The sequence below is a fragment of the Salmo salar genome, chromosome 16 (genome assembly GCF_965601325.2).
Source record: "Salmo salar chromosome 16, fSalSal1, whole genome shotgun sequence".
In the NCBI taxonomy this organism is placed as follows: Eukaryota; Metazoa; Chordata; class Actinopteri; order Salmoniformes; family Salmonidae; genus Salmo; species Salmo salar.
In genome coordinates, this window is record NC_138306.1 from 69,344,085 (window position 1) to 69,357,677 (window position 13,593).

The 13,593-nt window shown below is 43.8% G+C and overlaps 1 protein-coding gene across 4 annotated transcripts in view; it reads left to right on the forward strand.

Moving 5' to 3' along the window:
* The window catches only part of LOC106574435 (nck-associated protein 5), a 164,906-nt gene that overhangs the window by 127,934 nt on the left and 23,379 nt on the right, over positions 1-13,593 (forward strand). For all 4 annotated transcript variants that reach the window (XR_014380957.1, XM_014150324.3, XM_045697632.2 and 1 more), the window contains 3 exons: positions 5,135-5,239; positions 6,677-6,865; positions 8,811-12,418. Coding sequence is in view for 3 of the 4 variants with exons in the window: in XM_014150324.3 (XP_014005799.3) it covers positions 5,135-5,239; positions 6,677-6,865; positions 8,811-12,418 (3,902 nt within the window). In the remaining variant the exon portion in view is untranslated. The remainder of the gene's footprint in view (positions 1-5,134; positions 5,240-6,676; positions 6,866-8,810; positions 12,419-13,593) is intronic.

A 13,593-nucleotide genomic window follows, 5' to 3' on the forward strand; every position in this document is an offset into this window, starting at 1 on the left:
TAAAGGTGGCTGTGACAACGACAACTAGTAATACAAGTGCTGAAAGAAGAGTATATGATTGATTGAGTCAATTAAAACATGGGTTTGAAATCAGTTCTCTTGCTACTTATTGTGCATCATTTCTCTTGAAGTAGCCTAATATTTTGCCCTCTAAAATGGCTGCAGGTAACCTTCTGTTTTTTTTATTATTATAAAAAACAATTCTTACCTTTATTTAACTAGGCAAGTTAGGGGTTTGCATCAAATAGTCGTTAGCGACAGTAGAGCTAGACATATTAATATTTCCTTTCAGTCAGAGTATTTCATTTCTACTGTTCTGGGAGTCGGTAATTAAATGTGTTATTGGCCCCTGGGGCCATCTTGAATTTCCCTGATAACGACTCACTGCTCTCTATTGAGATTGTGATTAGGAATACTGGGAATATGCGTGACCTGCTGTCGCCTCGTGTAATTTGGCATTTCACATGCTGCAAAGCTCTGTTTGCTGCAGTTCGGCCAGGTGTTTAGTAAGGTGTATAAGTAGCGAATAATAATTCCCTCCTTCCACTTATACAGCCTTATCAAAAGTGACAGGCGAGTGGTAATTGAGTTGACAATTATTCGTAAAAGTAGGTCCTGGTTGCCGTGGAAACTTCCAAGGCCTCTCCGGCAGGACGTAGTAGCTACGCAGTACCATTCAGTAATTTTTGCCTTCTGAATTTTGATGGGCTTTTGCTCTATGGTTCCCCTCAAAGGGTTGCCTTTGCTGGAGTTTTGTTAACTGGACTGCCTGCACAGTATTCCTACTCTGGTTAATGTAGTAGCAGTAGTACGAGAGCCATGTTGAGTCTTAGCTTAGCCAATTCCCTGCTATACGTTACCTGTATCCTCTGACTAAGGGAAGACCAAGCCTTGAGTGCAGAATCAAACGTAGATTAGGTAGTAACAGAGAAGGTGAGCTCCCTCAGTGTGCCTCCGTCCTTGGCTAGATCACACTTCCACGCGGTCAGGTACAGTGAGGCTAGGCCTAAGAGACACAGAGATGGGGGAGCTGTCCGCCCCCATGTCCCCACTCCCTCTCCCCACCCCTCCCCATCGGAGGCCTTGTGACACTATTGACTGAATCATTGATGACTGTGCTGAGGAGGTGTAATCCTGCACCCCTACGATAACATCAGCCCCCCCTTCTCTTCTCCTGACACTCAACCACTCCCATCCCCCTGTGTGGACAGCCTATACCCTGGAGAGGAGCGATATGGCTTCAGAAAGGACTACATTTCTATTACGGGCTTTATGGTGAGAGAGACATCATCTGGCATGTTAAGTCCACTGTAAAGTACAACCTGGACTGAGTCAACTACAGGGGAAGAATTCTCATCTACATATAAACTTTAGGTCATAATGGGAAGTTTAGCGGTATTCAAGAAAATACTTGGTTTAGAACAAGCTGCAGTAGGTATATTTTGCCTCCGTTAATTCACAGTTATGTACATGATATGAATATGATATTCAACTACAAATAAGCAGAACGTGTTTTAAAACCTTTTCATTTAATTACTGTCACTTACCATTAATTCTTACATTTTAAGTCTTTGCATAAATGTGTAAGCAATAAACAATAATATAGTTTATGTAACAATTTCATTATACCTAATAAACTAATTGAAAACTATTTATCATCAAATGTGCATGAACTGTGCAAAAAAAGGGATGAAATAAAATTGATTAGAGGCTCAACATGCGGTTTATATACTGTACTACATTCCCATTTAATCCAGTTCAAACAGCTCTATCATTATTTCTATATTTCATAAGTTAACTGACGATGGAGAACAAGAGAGCACATTGCGTCTAATCCTTTTCCACATCCCCATCGATCGCGACCGCTCTGGACCAAATTGACTTGGGCCAAGTTATAAAATACGGAGCATTCCACCGAGATGACCTCAAGGTTCAGAATTTCCAGAAAATAGTCAAATAGCCTATTAGCTGTGAAAGAGAGTATTGATGTCCCTCCAGGTCCCTGCTAGCACACAATATGCTGTACAGTACTAGAGAACCAGACAAGACGTAATAAGCGCATTACATGGTCACCATTCATGAAAATAAAATAAAATATATACTGTCAAAATTGAGTATATTCATTTAAACAATTAAAACAATGGTTGTCTCCCGTTGCTGCCGATACACAGCACTGCATGATGGGTTGAGCAATTTCAACTCAATTGAAATTTCACACACAGTTTTTCTTCTTCTATCCTCATGGGGACCTAAAATGTATTTCCATTCAGAATCCTATTTTCCCTTAACCCTAACCCTAGTTGTAACCCTAACCCTAACTCTAAACTTAACCCCTAAGCTTAAAATAACCTTTGTCCTCATTGGGACGTAGGTAATGTCCCCACGCGGGACAATTTTCCTCGTTTTACTATCCTTGTGGGAACTTAATGGGATTTTAGATTTTAGAACACGGTTAGAAGAACCAACCCACACACACACACACACACATCAAAATACAAACCAATTACCTTTACAAAAACACATTGGAAATCAATATGATTTAATCCATTAGAATGTTGCCATTATAGCCTATCATCGTTTAGCTGGTCTGCAGGATAGTCAGTGTCCCCTTAAACTCAGTCTAAATGGGGCTGAGATTACGGAAAGAGAAACAAGAGGGAGGATTAATTTGGCACTCTAAGGAGATAAAGGGTTTTCTAAATCTGATTTAATTCACATCTTCAGTTTACATCCATGTTCCCTTAAACTAGTTCCAATTCGCTCTAATTTGCACATATAAATGCATCTACAATTAACAGCACCACTTGGAACTGTTTCTATCCATTCCCTGTGTTTCGCAGAGGGTGGCTCACACACAAGCAAGCCTTTGCAGCTTTTCAAACTTGATCAATACAAATGCAATGCATTGAGATTCCATGTCAAGTCAACCAAAACGTATGTCCTGGGAAGTGTTTCTTTAGCCTAAGGGATGCCATATGGTGAAGATATATGTATTAGCTGGTGTTCTACTACTAAAGCCTCACTTCACATTGCATGACGTGTGTTACACTAGTGCAGCAGTCATCACAAATGTTATATAACATATTGAGCCTTGTAATGAAGGTGACCTACCTGTAAATTCCTGGGAGGTCTTCAGGTGGCTTTGGTTAGTTGCTTTCAGTGAGATTGTGACTATTGATCCTCTGACAGTAGTCTGTGGATGTTCTGAACATAATGTTCAAGTAGCAATTATCAATGCCCAAAGCTGGGTTTATGAAACAAAGGACTAGGATTGTTATCCCTCTCATCATGAATGCATTTTTTCTTGGAGATTCAAAAGAAACTGGTTACAAGGGGCTGTCATCCCAAGTAAAAGGAATATGGCTTCCAGGAATATGGTTTCCACTGTAGATACACTATTGCGTTGTATTTATATCAATCTCTATGGCTTTCACACTGCGTTTGCAGGAAGGCTTGTTAGCTCGAAGCCTCCGGGACCCCAGGGCTCGGCCGGTGTGTTGATCACTAGCACTGGGACTGATTTTATTTCAAGCTTTTCGACTTATTGTCTGGCTCTTTGTTTCTTTGTTGGATCAGTGGACTCATGTAGTGAGCCGGTGTCTTCATTGCTAAAGGCTATTTTTGGAAGGTCACCTCCGTACTGTAGCTCTGTCCCTGTTACTCAGTGTAACGGTAGATAGCACATACAAACTCTAGAATGGCAAAATCTTGCATCGGAATCTCACACTTAAACAGGTGGTAACATGAAGGATGTTTGTATGAAATAATGGATGATGTGATACTATGGTTTGGCCTTGGGCAAGGAGTTTGAGATCAGTGCTTCCTGAATGACACAGCTGTGCAGCAGAGAGTTTACGAGGTGTGAAACTGTTGTTTAATAAACATGTTCCGAGTGTCCTCTGTGATTTAGTAGAGGAGTAGCTTTATACTCAAGGAGCCATCTCGGTAGTCTGAGTCGTAGAACAGAGATGATGTGAGGTAGAAATTGCATTTCTATTGTTGTACTGAGTAAGAAAAGAGAAACGTATATTAGGCTCGACCTGTCATATTGTATACTCTCTCCCTGTCTTTTTTTATTCAGATAAACTTCATTTATGTTAAAGGAACATTGTGGGATATCGCCCGCATCTCCAACTATTGATGTCATGCAAATAATCATTTTCATAACTTTCAAATGATTGGGATTAATTGTGGAGGACACTGGAGGAAGACTATAGATGGATTTAAGCTAATATACCATACACTAAAAGTTCCACACGGTGACTCTCATCGCTGCAACGACGGCAGCGTGAAATCCTTCTGGCGGTTATGTTGATGTAGATTGGGCGTACACAGCACGGGAAGGAAAGTTAGTGCAGAGTACAGGAATCTGGCAATTGTATTTCATTATCGAGATGGAGAAATTAAAATAGATAGCGCAGGAGAAAATATCCTCCCTCAACGAGCATTAAAGTTGCCTTTGGAGGGGAATGTGGCATAAATCGAGTGTTTTGTTACAGCACGTTTGCCGTTAAGTAGATCCGAGCACGGGGAACCGGGCAGTAATTAGGTTGGAGGATTAATATGTGAAAATGTATTTGGTTTTGTATCCTTCCCCTGTGAACAGAAACCAAAGAAAGTAATGGATCGCAAAATAGTGTTTGAATATGAATACAAAAATCAAAGGAATCCCTCGCTCCCCAATGCAATTATTTCCCATTCACATGAATTATTCTTAACAGATGACATTAATGACATTGAGTCTAAGACTATTGAAGAGTGCCCTGCATACGATCTCAGTGGAGGGAGAAAGAGGTTTACTTTCAAGCCCTGGGAAAGTACGGCTGAACCAAAGCGTTTTTGCGACCTGCTCAAATGTGTTTTTTGTTGTTTTTTCGTTGTGAGATTTGAATGAAAATGATTTATGTTTGATGGTAGACTTTCTATTGTGTATTCATTAATCTACTACTGGAAAGGTGTGATTGATACAGAACAACAATATGAAATGCAAAATAGCATGCAATATAATATAGTTGTTTGTTTGCCACATTCTTCTGTACAGTCGAATGTGTCAAATGCCTTGTCTATGTAGTTGATATATTTATGTATGTAGTAGAGACATTCAGTAAGACCTTGTGCTTTCTTGTCCTTTCAGAAACTCCACTCTCGGATCATGGATTTGTCTGCCTCTGATCTCCTCCTGGAGCCGGAGAGGAGCAAAAGCTTCCTGCTATCCAGGAACACTGACTCTCCACCTCATGTAAGATTGATGGAAAACAAACCAATGGCATGTTCTTTTCCCCCCAGCCTCACCCATATGTATTGTCCAGGCATCAGAACTGACGTATAGCCCAGAGGAATCATTAGGGAGGATTAAAATACCAGATCTAACTATTTGGGGATTTGATCTGCTGTTCTCGGCAAGCAGAGTTGGCAGTATCACGTTCTTAAAGGTATAAATCCTTGTCATATTACCAGAGGACCATCGATTGAGGCTCGTCTTCAGTAAAAATGAGTCTGCGGGATAGTGTAGAACATTAGTCATGTTATATATTATGTATTAAGGTCTTAAAATGAATTCACTCTGGTCTTGTGTCCTTTTACTCCTTGAGGGCCCAACCTGATAAACCTTCATATATAGTATAGAAAAGTGGAGAAAAAAAATTGTGAAAAATGTATGGTGTAATAATGTTGAAATCTGTTAATGTATTCATGTGTTTGCGACAAGGTAACGAGTTAGGGAAAAGAAGCCGCGCAAATGTGATATACTTGCAGTACAGATTGGTACAGATTTCCTGGGGCAATTAGTTCGCTTCCTATTATCTCTCTGACTGAACAGTTGATTAGAATTCTGAATCGACATTTGTTTGGACAGAATTGTGGAATAGGACTGATGCAGAAAACATCTGTTGGGGAGATTGCTTCTGAAAGTATGATTGATCATTTGCATCTCACTGGCTAATTACAGAGTCGAAGCAGTAGCTTTCGTAACACTTTACAGGAATACTGAAAACCCCAGAAAGTCTCACACATAAATTATCAGCCACCGGTAATCTAACTTAAAACAGTCAATAGACATGCAAAAGACCCAGTTTTTTTTTACATGAATGTACAAAGACAATAGCGGTGTGTGTGTTTAGACAGCCTTGTAAAATGCACCAGCGACTCAATATTGCATAGTCATAGATTTCCGGCCATATTCTTACCTTCTGACATCATTACCATCTCATATGACCCTGTGAAGCTCTCTGTGACACGAGCCAACCCGCTCGGCCCTGTTCACCCCTGCCACCTGTCCTCCAGCTGTTCCCTTATCTCCCTAGATAATTGGCTTTCACTGGAGCCCATCAGCTGTCACCCCTAGCTCCTAACCTTAGCCATGCTCCTCCCCTGGCATCAGCCCTGTGTCTATGTCCCAGACTAGATTTGAAGCCATTCAAGACATAAACACTGGAGAGTGATGGGGAAAGCCTTTCAGTTAAAATACAATATAACACGCTGTATGGGTCCAGACCCAACTCTATAGCTTCTAGACTGAGAAGCTGAAGTAAGGCTTGTTAATCAGAGTTTTTGTAGTGTTTTCCTGCATCTCTCATAATTGTCTCTACCTTCTCTACCTTAATCCCCTTTATCCAGACTCATTAATGTATGTGGCACTAAATCATGACTAATGGTGTCTTTGGAATCCATCCTGCAGGATGTCCAACTGAACGGAAAGGTGGGACTTCCTGTGGCCAAGTGTCTGAGCCAGCTGAGTCTGACGGTGCAAGCGCCAGTCTACCCACGCAGCAGCTGTAGCAGCAGCGAGCTGTCCCTGTCTAGCGCCTGCAGTGAATACTCCAGTGGCTCCTACACCTGGAATGAAGGACGCTCCTGTGGGAAAATGGTACGATGACCAGACCAACCTCTGCTCACTCTGTCTCTGTGTGTGTGTCGGTCTCTGTCTCTCTCTATTTTTTTTTGTCTCTGTCGCTCTCATTTATGAACTTTATCAATGTGGGGTTTCAATCAGCTGAAAAAAAATTTGAAGTAACACATAGCTGAACAATACCGGTCAAAAGTTTTAGAACACCTACTCGTACAAGGGTTTTCTTTATTTTACTATTTTCTACGTAGTGAAGACATCAAAACTATGAAATAACACATATGGAATCCTGTAGTAACCAAAAAACCAAAATATATTTCATATTTGAGATTCTTCAAATAGTCACCTTTGCCTTGATGACAGCTTTGCACACTCTTGGCATTCTCTCAACCAGCTTAATCTGGAATGCTTTTTCAGTAGTCTTGAAGGAGTTTCCACATATGCTGAGCACTTATTGGCTGCTTTTCCTACACTCTGAGGTCTGACTCATCCCAAACCATCTCAATTTGGTTGAGGTTCGGGGGATTGTGGGGGCCAGGTCATCTGATGCAGCACTCCATCACTCTCCTTCTTGGTAAAATAGCCTTTACACAGCCTTGAGGTGTGTTGGGCCATTGTCCAGTTGAAAAACAAATGATAGTCCCACAAAGCCCAAACCAGATGGGATGGCGTATCGCTGAGGTAGCCATGCTTGTTAAGTGTGCCTTGAATTCTAAATAAATCACTGACAGTGTCACCAACAAAGCACCCCTACACCATAACACCTCCTCCTCCATTCTTTACGGTGGGATATACACATACAGAGATCATCCATTCACCCACACCGCGTCTCACAAAGACATGGCGGTTGAAACCAAAAATCTCCAATTTGGACTCCAAACCAGAGGACAAATTTCCACCCATCTAATGTCCATTACTCGTGTTTCTTGACCCAAGCAAGTCTTTTCTACTTATTGGTGTCCTTTAGTAGTTTTCTTGCAGCAATTTGACCACGAAGCCTTGATTTATACAGTCTCCTCTGAACAGTCAATGTTGAGATGTGTCTGTTACTTGAACTCTGTGAAGCATTTATTTGGGCTGCAATTTCTGAGGCTGGTAACTCTGATGAACTTATCCTCTGCAGCAGAGGTAACTCTGGGTCTTCCATTCCTGTGGCGGTCCTCTTGAGAGCCAGTTTCATCATAGTGCTTGATGGTTTTTGCGACTGCACTTGAAGAAACTTTCAAAGTTCTTGAAATGTTCCATATTGGCTGACCTTCATGTCTTAAAGTAATGATGGACTGTCATTTCTCTTTGATTATTTGAGCTGTTCTTGTCATAATATGGACTTGGTCTTTTACCAAATAGGGCTATCTTCTGTATACCACCCCTACTTTGTCACAACACAACTGATTGGCTAAAATGCATTAAAGAAGGAAAGAAATTCCACAAATTAACTTTTAAGAAGACACACCTGTTAATTGAAATGCATTCCAGGTGACTACCTCACGAAGCTGGTTGAGAGAATGCCAAGAGTGTGCAAAGGGTGGATGCTTTGAAGAATCTCAAATATAAAATATATTTTGGTTAACACCTTTTTGGTTACTACAGGATTCCATATGTGTTATTTCATTTTTTTTTTTTTTTATCAAAGCATTAAATATTTAGCTTGAGACATAACCCAAAGGGCTTAGTATCTCCATTAGACCATGTGAAAGGAAGTAAAACAAATTGCAGACTGAGTAACAGCTCAACAAATTAATCATATGACTCCACAACCAACTCTGTTGTTTAGATTGAGTGTGGGCCATGATCACAAATCCTCTGAGAAGTACTACAGGTGCTTGAACACCCTTATGTTCATGCTTGGATTGCTGTTGCACAGCTCAATTTAGCTGAATTTTTGAATGATGTGTCTGTCTCTCAATCTCCCTCTGTCCTCTCTGAGTTTTCTAATAACTTCTGTCTCTCTATATTTCTCCTGCAGTCCTCTCTGACGTGGGAGAAAAGGTTGAGCCTGGGTTCCTCGGCCCCCGGGAACATCTGCGCCCCCCTGGAGGAGCAGCTCCCCATGAGGAGGAAAGAGAGCCACATCCTAGAAGGCCTGCGGAAGCTCCAGAGGAGAAAACCAAAAGGCTCCTCATCCTCCTGGGTCTCCAAGTCGGGCGACAAGGACTGCATGAACTCTAATGAGGGTATCTACTCTCTGGGGATTAAGAGTGGGAGCAAGGGAATCTCCAAGCCCACTTATGTGGGAAGGACCACTGTCTCAGGGGTGGGGGGCAAAAAGTTTGTGTATGACTCTGATGATGCGGACGACGAGTCGCTACATTCGGCGTACTGCAGACGAGACTGCGTCCCCAGTAAGGACGGAGGCTGGATGTACTTCAGGAAGCTGTCGCACAGCGTCTCGGACAGTGTGTGTAGCTGGGACGGGCTGCAGGACAGTGGCGTAGTAGGGGATAGTAACTGCAGCAAGGGTATGACGAACCCGCCCAGCTATAACTCCAAGGAGCAGCCAGAAAAACTCAAAAGCTTCATCAACAATTTCCTCTCCGGGGGGCGGACCTCGGCTGTTCTAAACCCCTCCCTGTTGCACTTTGACATCAGCCCCACAGAGGCTGAATGTCCCCTCCACCTCTCAGACACCGACCCTGAGGATCTGCACTCTGAGGTCAGCGACCACCGGCTGCCTGTTAGCCGGAGAGCTGAGCAACTGCAGAAGGACATCAAGAGGCTCTCAAGAGATTCTGACAAGCTGCTTCCCGTACAATGCTTGAGGAGGGAACCTGGCCGTACTCAGTCTGCTGACGGAAGGCCCAGGCCTTACAGCCTAATCAAGGAACAAAAGGGGGCTAACACCCAGTCTGAGGAGAGTATCATGGCTATATTCGATGCAGACGGACAGCCCATTGAACTCAGTGCTCAGCAGTCCTCTTTGGGTGCTGGGGCTCGGAAAGAGATTCCTGGGAGGAAGGAAAATGGGGTTGCTGAGTATGCAGCACTGTCGCCTCATGATAGGCCCATTCGTCAGAAAGTAGGCAACAACGGCAGCAATAGTAGGGAAGGAAGCCCAGAGAGGCTGCAAATGCACGTCACTCCACTGCGGAAATTGATAAAGCCACCTTCCAATCGATCCAATAAAGGCCACTCTGTCCCTCCCATGAACAATGCTTCCACCAGCCCCAAGGCCATCAGCTCAAAGATCCCCAGCAGCCGGGGGAAAGGATCTCCACTGAAGGTTTCTAAGGTCTCCACCACGGAAACAAGCAACAGTGGCCCAACCTCCGGATTCACAGCTCAGGAGTCAAAGTCCCCTTCTTCTCCTCTGGTCAAGATGTCCAGGTTCATCAAAGCTCCAGGCTGCACTACAAGCCCCAAGGCAGTGATCAACAAGTTTCCTGGCAGGAATGACTGGACAAAGGGCTCCTCATCTAGTGTTCCAACCGGCTCCCCACACCTCCCAAGAAGGCATTTGGACCACGTTGACTACAGGGAACAGCCAACCAGAGACAGACACTGTGAAGCCAGCAGCAAAACTGAACTCAGGTCCCCGTCTCCTCCCCCGCCCCCTGGCCGCACCACCTCCTTACTTATCAGACCAAACTACGATGGGTCACCTCAAGCACTAAAGCCAGGGGCTCAACCATCCACGCCGACAACTGTGAGGGGGCCACCCCCGAGTTATCACCCCCCGCCTGTACCAAATATGAAACATTTATTACCACCACCACCCTACAAGGGGCAAGATACCACAGACCTGGACGCAGGCTACGGTACCGCAATCGCACCTCAGAAACTGTTGGACAAGTCGAGCCAGCAGCACCCTGCTTCAAATGAGACCCCCTCTAAAGGCACTTCGAAACGGGTCCCCACAAAACTCTACCTCCCCTCCTCAGCCTCAGGGCATGTGCCTGATCACCCTGAAAACGCACCTAAAAGCTCAAAGAATGTTCCTCCTCCCTTATACAACTCTCAACGTGGCTCTTCGCTTCAAAGCACATTTACAAGTAAGAAAGGTACCAATGACAGTAGACATTCTATGTCGTATAAGTCCTCTAGTAGTTTTCCTGTAACTCTGCAGGGCCACCCTCAGTGTCCAACAGAACCTCACAGTAGTATGACTCAACCTCCCCAGGCTGTAGCAATCCCACCTGTCTGTGGAACTAGCACTCAAAATTCCTGTGAAAAAGCGTCAAAGACACGCATTCCTATGGGCTTCAAAGCTTTTGTGAAATCGCCCCCTTCACTGCAGAAAGGCTCCACCACGATACCAGGAAAGCAAGAGAAGGAACACATCAACTCGGTCTCCAAAGAGACTGTGACTTCAAATGCTTTCGTCCCGTGTGACAGTTTTCAGGCAGTGTATGTTGATTCATTAGCCATGACTTCCATCATAGAGACTAAGGGTGAGGTCCAGTGCATCATTCAGGAAGAGGAGGAACACACCTCTGAGTTAGCAGAGCAGGGGGTTGGTGACAAGTCGGAATGTGACAGTAGACTGTTCAAGAGGTCCACATCTGTCACGACCAAACCTCACCTAAAGCCTGTCCTGGGGATGAATGGGGCGAAAGCGCGCAGCCAGAGTTTCAGCACCCACTACATGGAAAAACCCAACATCAGCATGTTGGACGGACATGTGAAGATTCGAACCCAGATCATCACCAACTCTGGAGAGAGGGGGAACTCGTTAACAAGGCAGAGCTCGTTTGTTGAGGGTTTACAGATTAAACCCAGTAGTGGATCTGGGGAAAGTCCAGTCCATTGCCCCAGCCACAGGCTGAGCCACTACGGAGGTATGACAGGCTCAAACAGCCACCAGGGTCTTCCGGAGAGAGCCTCCAAATCGGGATTCACCGGTGAAGGGCCACGGAGCACCACAAAGGGGGAGAGCGTCACGGCTCCACCTCAAAAAGAAGTGCGTAGCTTACCCCTCGCCGACCGGATCGGCTTGAAGAACTCCCGAAATCCCAAGAAGGTCGCATCTCATCCTCCATTTGAGTTGCCGGCCTCTCCTGTCTATAGCCCGGAGGCCACAACAAAGGGTGGGAAAGTGCTCAGCCCCAGCAAACTAGACCTCACAAGGAGTGTCAAAGTCCAGGCAGGCTGTTCCCAAGAGGCAATCGATGAGGGAGAACAACCAGTGAGCCCCACAGTCTGCACCATCGAGGAGAAGGTCATGATGGGGATTGAGGAGAATATCCAGAAAGGTCAGGGTCAAGAGAAGGTAATAGCATCGGAGACCAAGCAGAAGACCGGCCCGTCTCTGGCCAACTGGTTCGGCCTGCGTAAAAGCAAGCTGCCAGCCTTGAATGGAAAGAAATCAGACGCCACCTCCCCGAAAGAGAAAGATGAGAAACAAGAGCTGAAGATCGGATCTGTGCTAGGAGGCAAACAGATGAAATCAGACAAAAAGAAGGACAAGAAAAAAATCGACAGCCAGTTTGAAAAGAGTCCAGAGCTGACGCTGTCGGAGAACAAGCTGAGCTCGATCTTGGATCATTGCAATATTCAGATGGGACAAATAGCCAATCAGATCCAGTGTTCTACAAACTACATTGGGAAAGACCAGTTCATGAAAGAGCTTCTTGGAAGGTTGGTATTACCGTAGCAACTTTCATAAAATGTGATTTGTCAAATATTTCAAGTACATTTGCATAATTAGTCATAGGTAAAAACCTCCCAAAAACTACAGTGATTTGATCAGGAAAAAGAACACTCATTAGGTAACTTGTCTCCTTTGATGCCGAAATGATTGCGGATTGTCGTTTTAGCATTTCTCCCAGTGTTCATGCTGCTGTAAAACACAAGTCTTGCTACATTATGCATGCATGTAAAGAGACAAAAACACACACAGCTAAACAACAGCAACACCAGCTGTCTCTTTGAGTTATGGTTCTACTTGAGTGAACATTAGCACTTCCTAGCCTGGAATCTAGATACACTGTCAGCCCTGAGCTATCTTGGCTGGAAGAGTACAGAATTACCCCTCCTCCCATAAATTGATATAATACCTAAAATCTCAGCTGACAGATTTTATCAAGAGTAGTTACAAACATTTATCACTCAATGAGACTGGAGTCGGGAAGAGCAGTTAAAAAGAGGTTATTTCAGATCCTACGGTAGGGGGATAGCTATACTCAACAAAAAGATAAATGCAACATGCAACAATTTCAACTATTTTACTGAGTTACAGTTCATATAAGGAAATCAGTCAATTTAAATAAATGAACTAAACCCTAATCAATGGATTTCACATGACTTGGCGGGGCACTGGGGAGCCAGGCCCAGCCAATCAGAATTTGTTTCTCTATAATGACGTTGGAGGCGGCTTATGGTAGAGAAATTAACGTTCAATTCTCTGGCAACAGCTCTGGTGGACATTCCTGCAGTCAGCATGCCAATTGCATGCTCCTTCAAAACATTCCACAACATGTGGAATTGTCTTGTGTGACAAAACAGCACATTTTAGAGTGGCCTTTTATTGTCCCCAACACCTGTGTAATGATCATGCTGTTTAATCAACTTCTTGATATGCCACACCTGTCAGGTGGATGAATTAGCTTTGAAAAGGAGAAATGCTCACTATCAGGGATGTAAACAAATATTTGCATAAAATTGGATAGAAGTAAGCTAGTGTGCATATGTAACATTTCTGGTATTTTTTATTTCAGCTCATGAAACTTGGGACCAACATTTTACATGTTGCGTTTATATTTTTGTTCAGTGTATATGGAGGCCGTATTGAGTGAGAACAGTGGAATTTATCA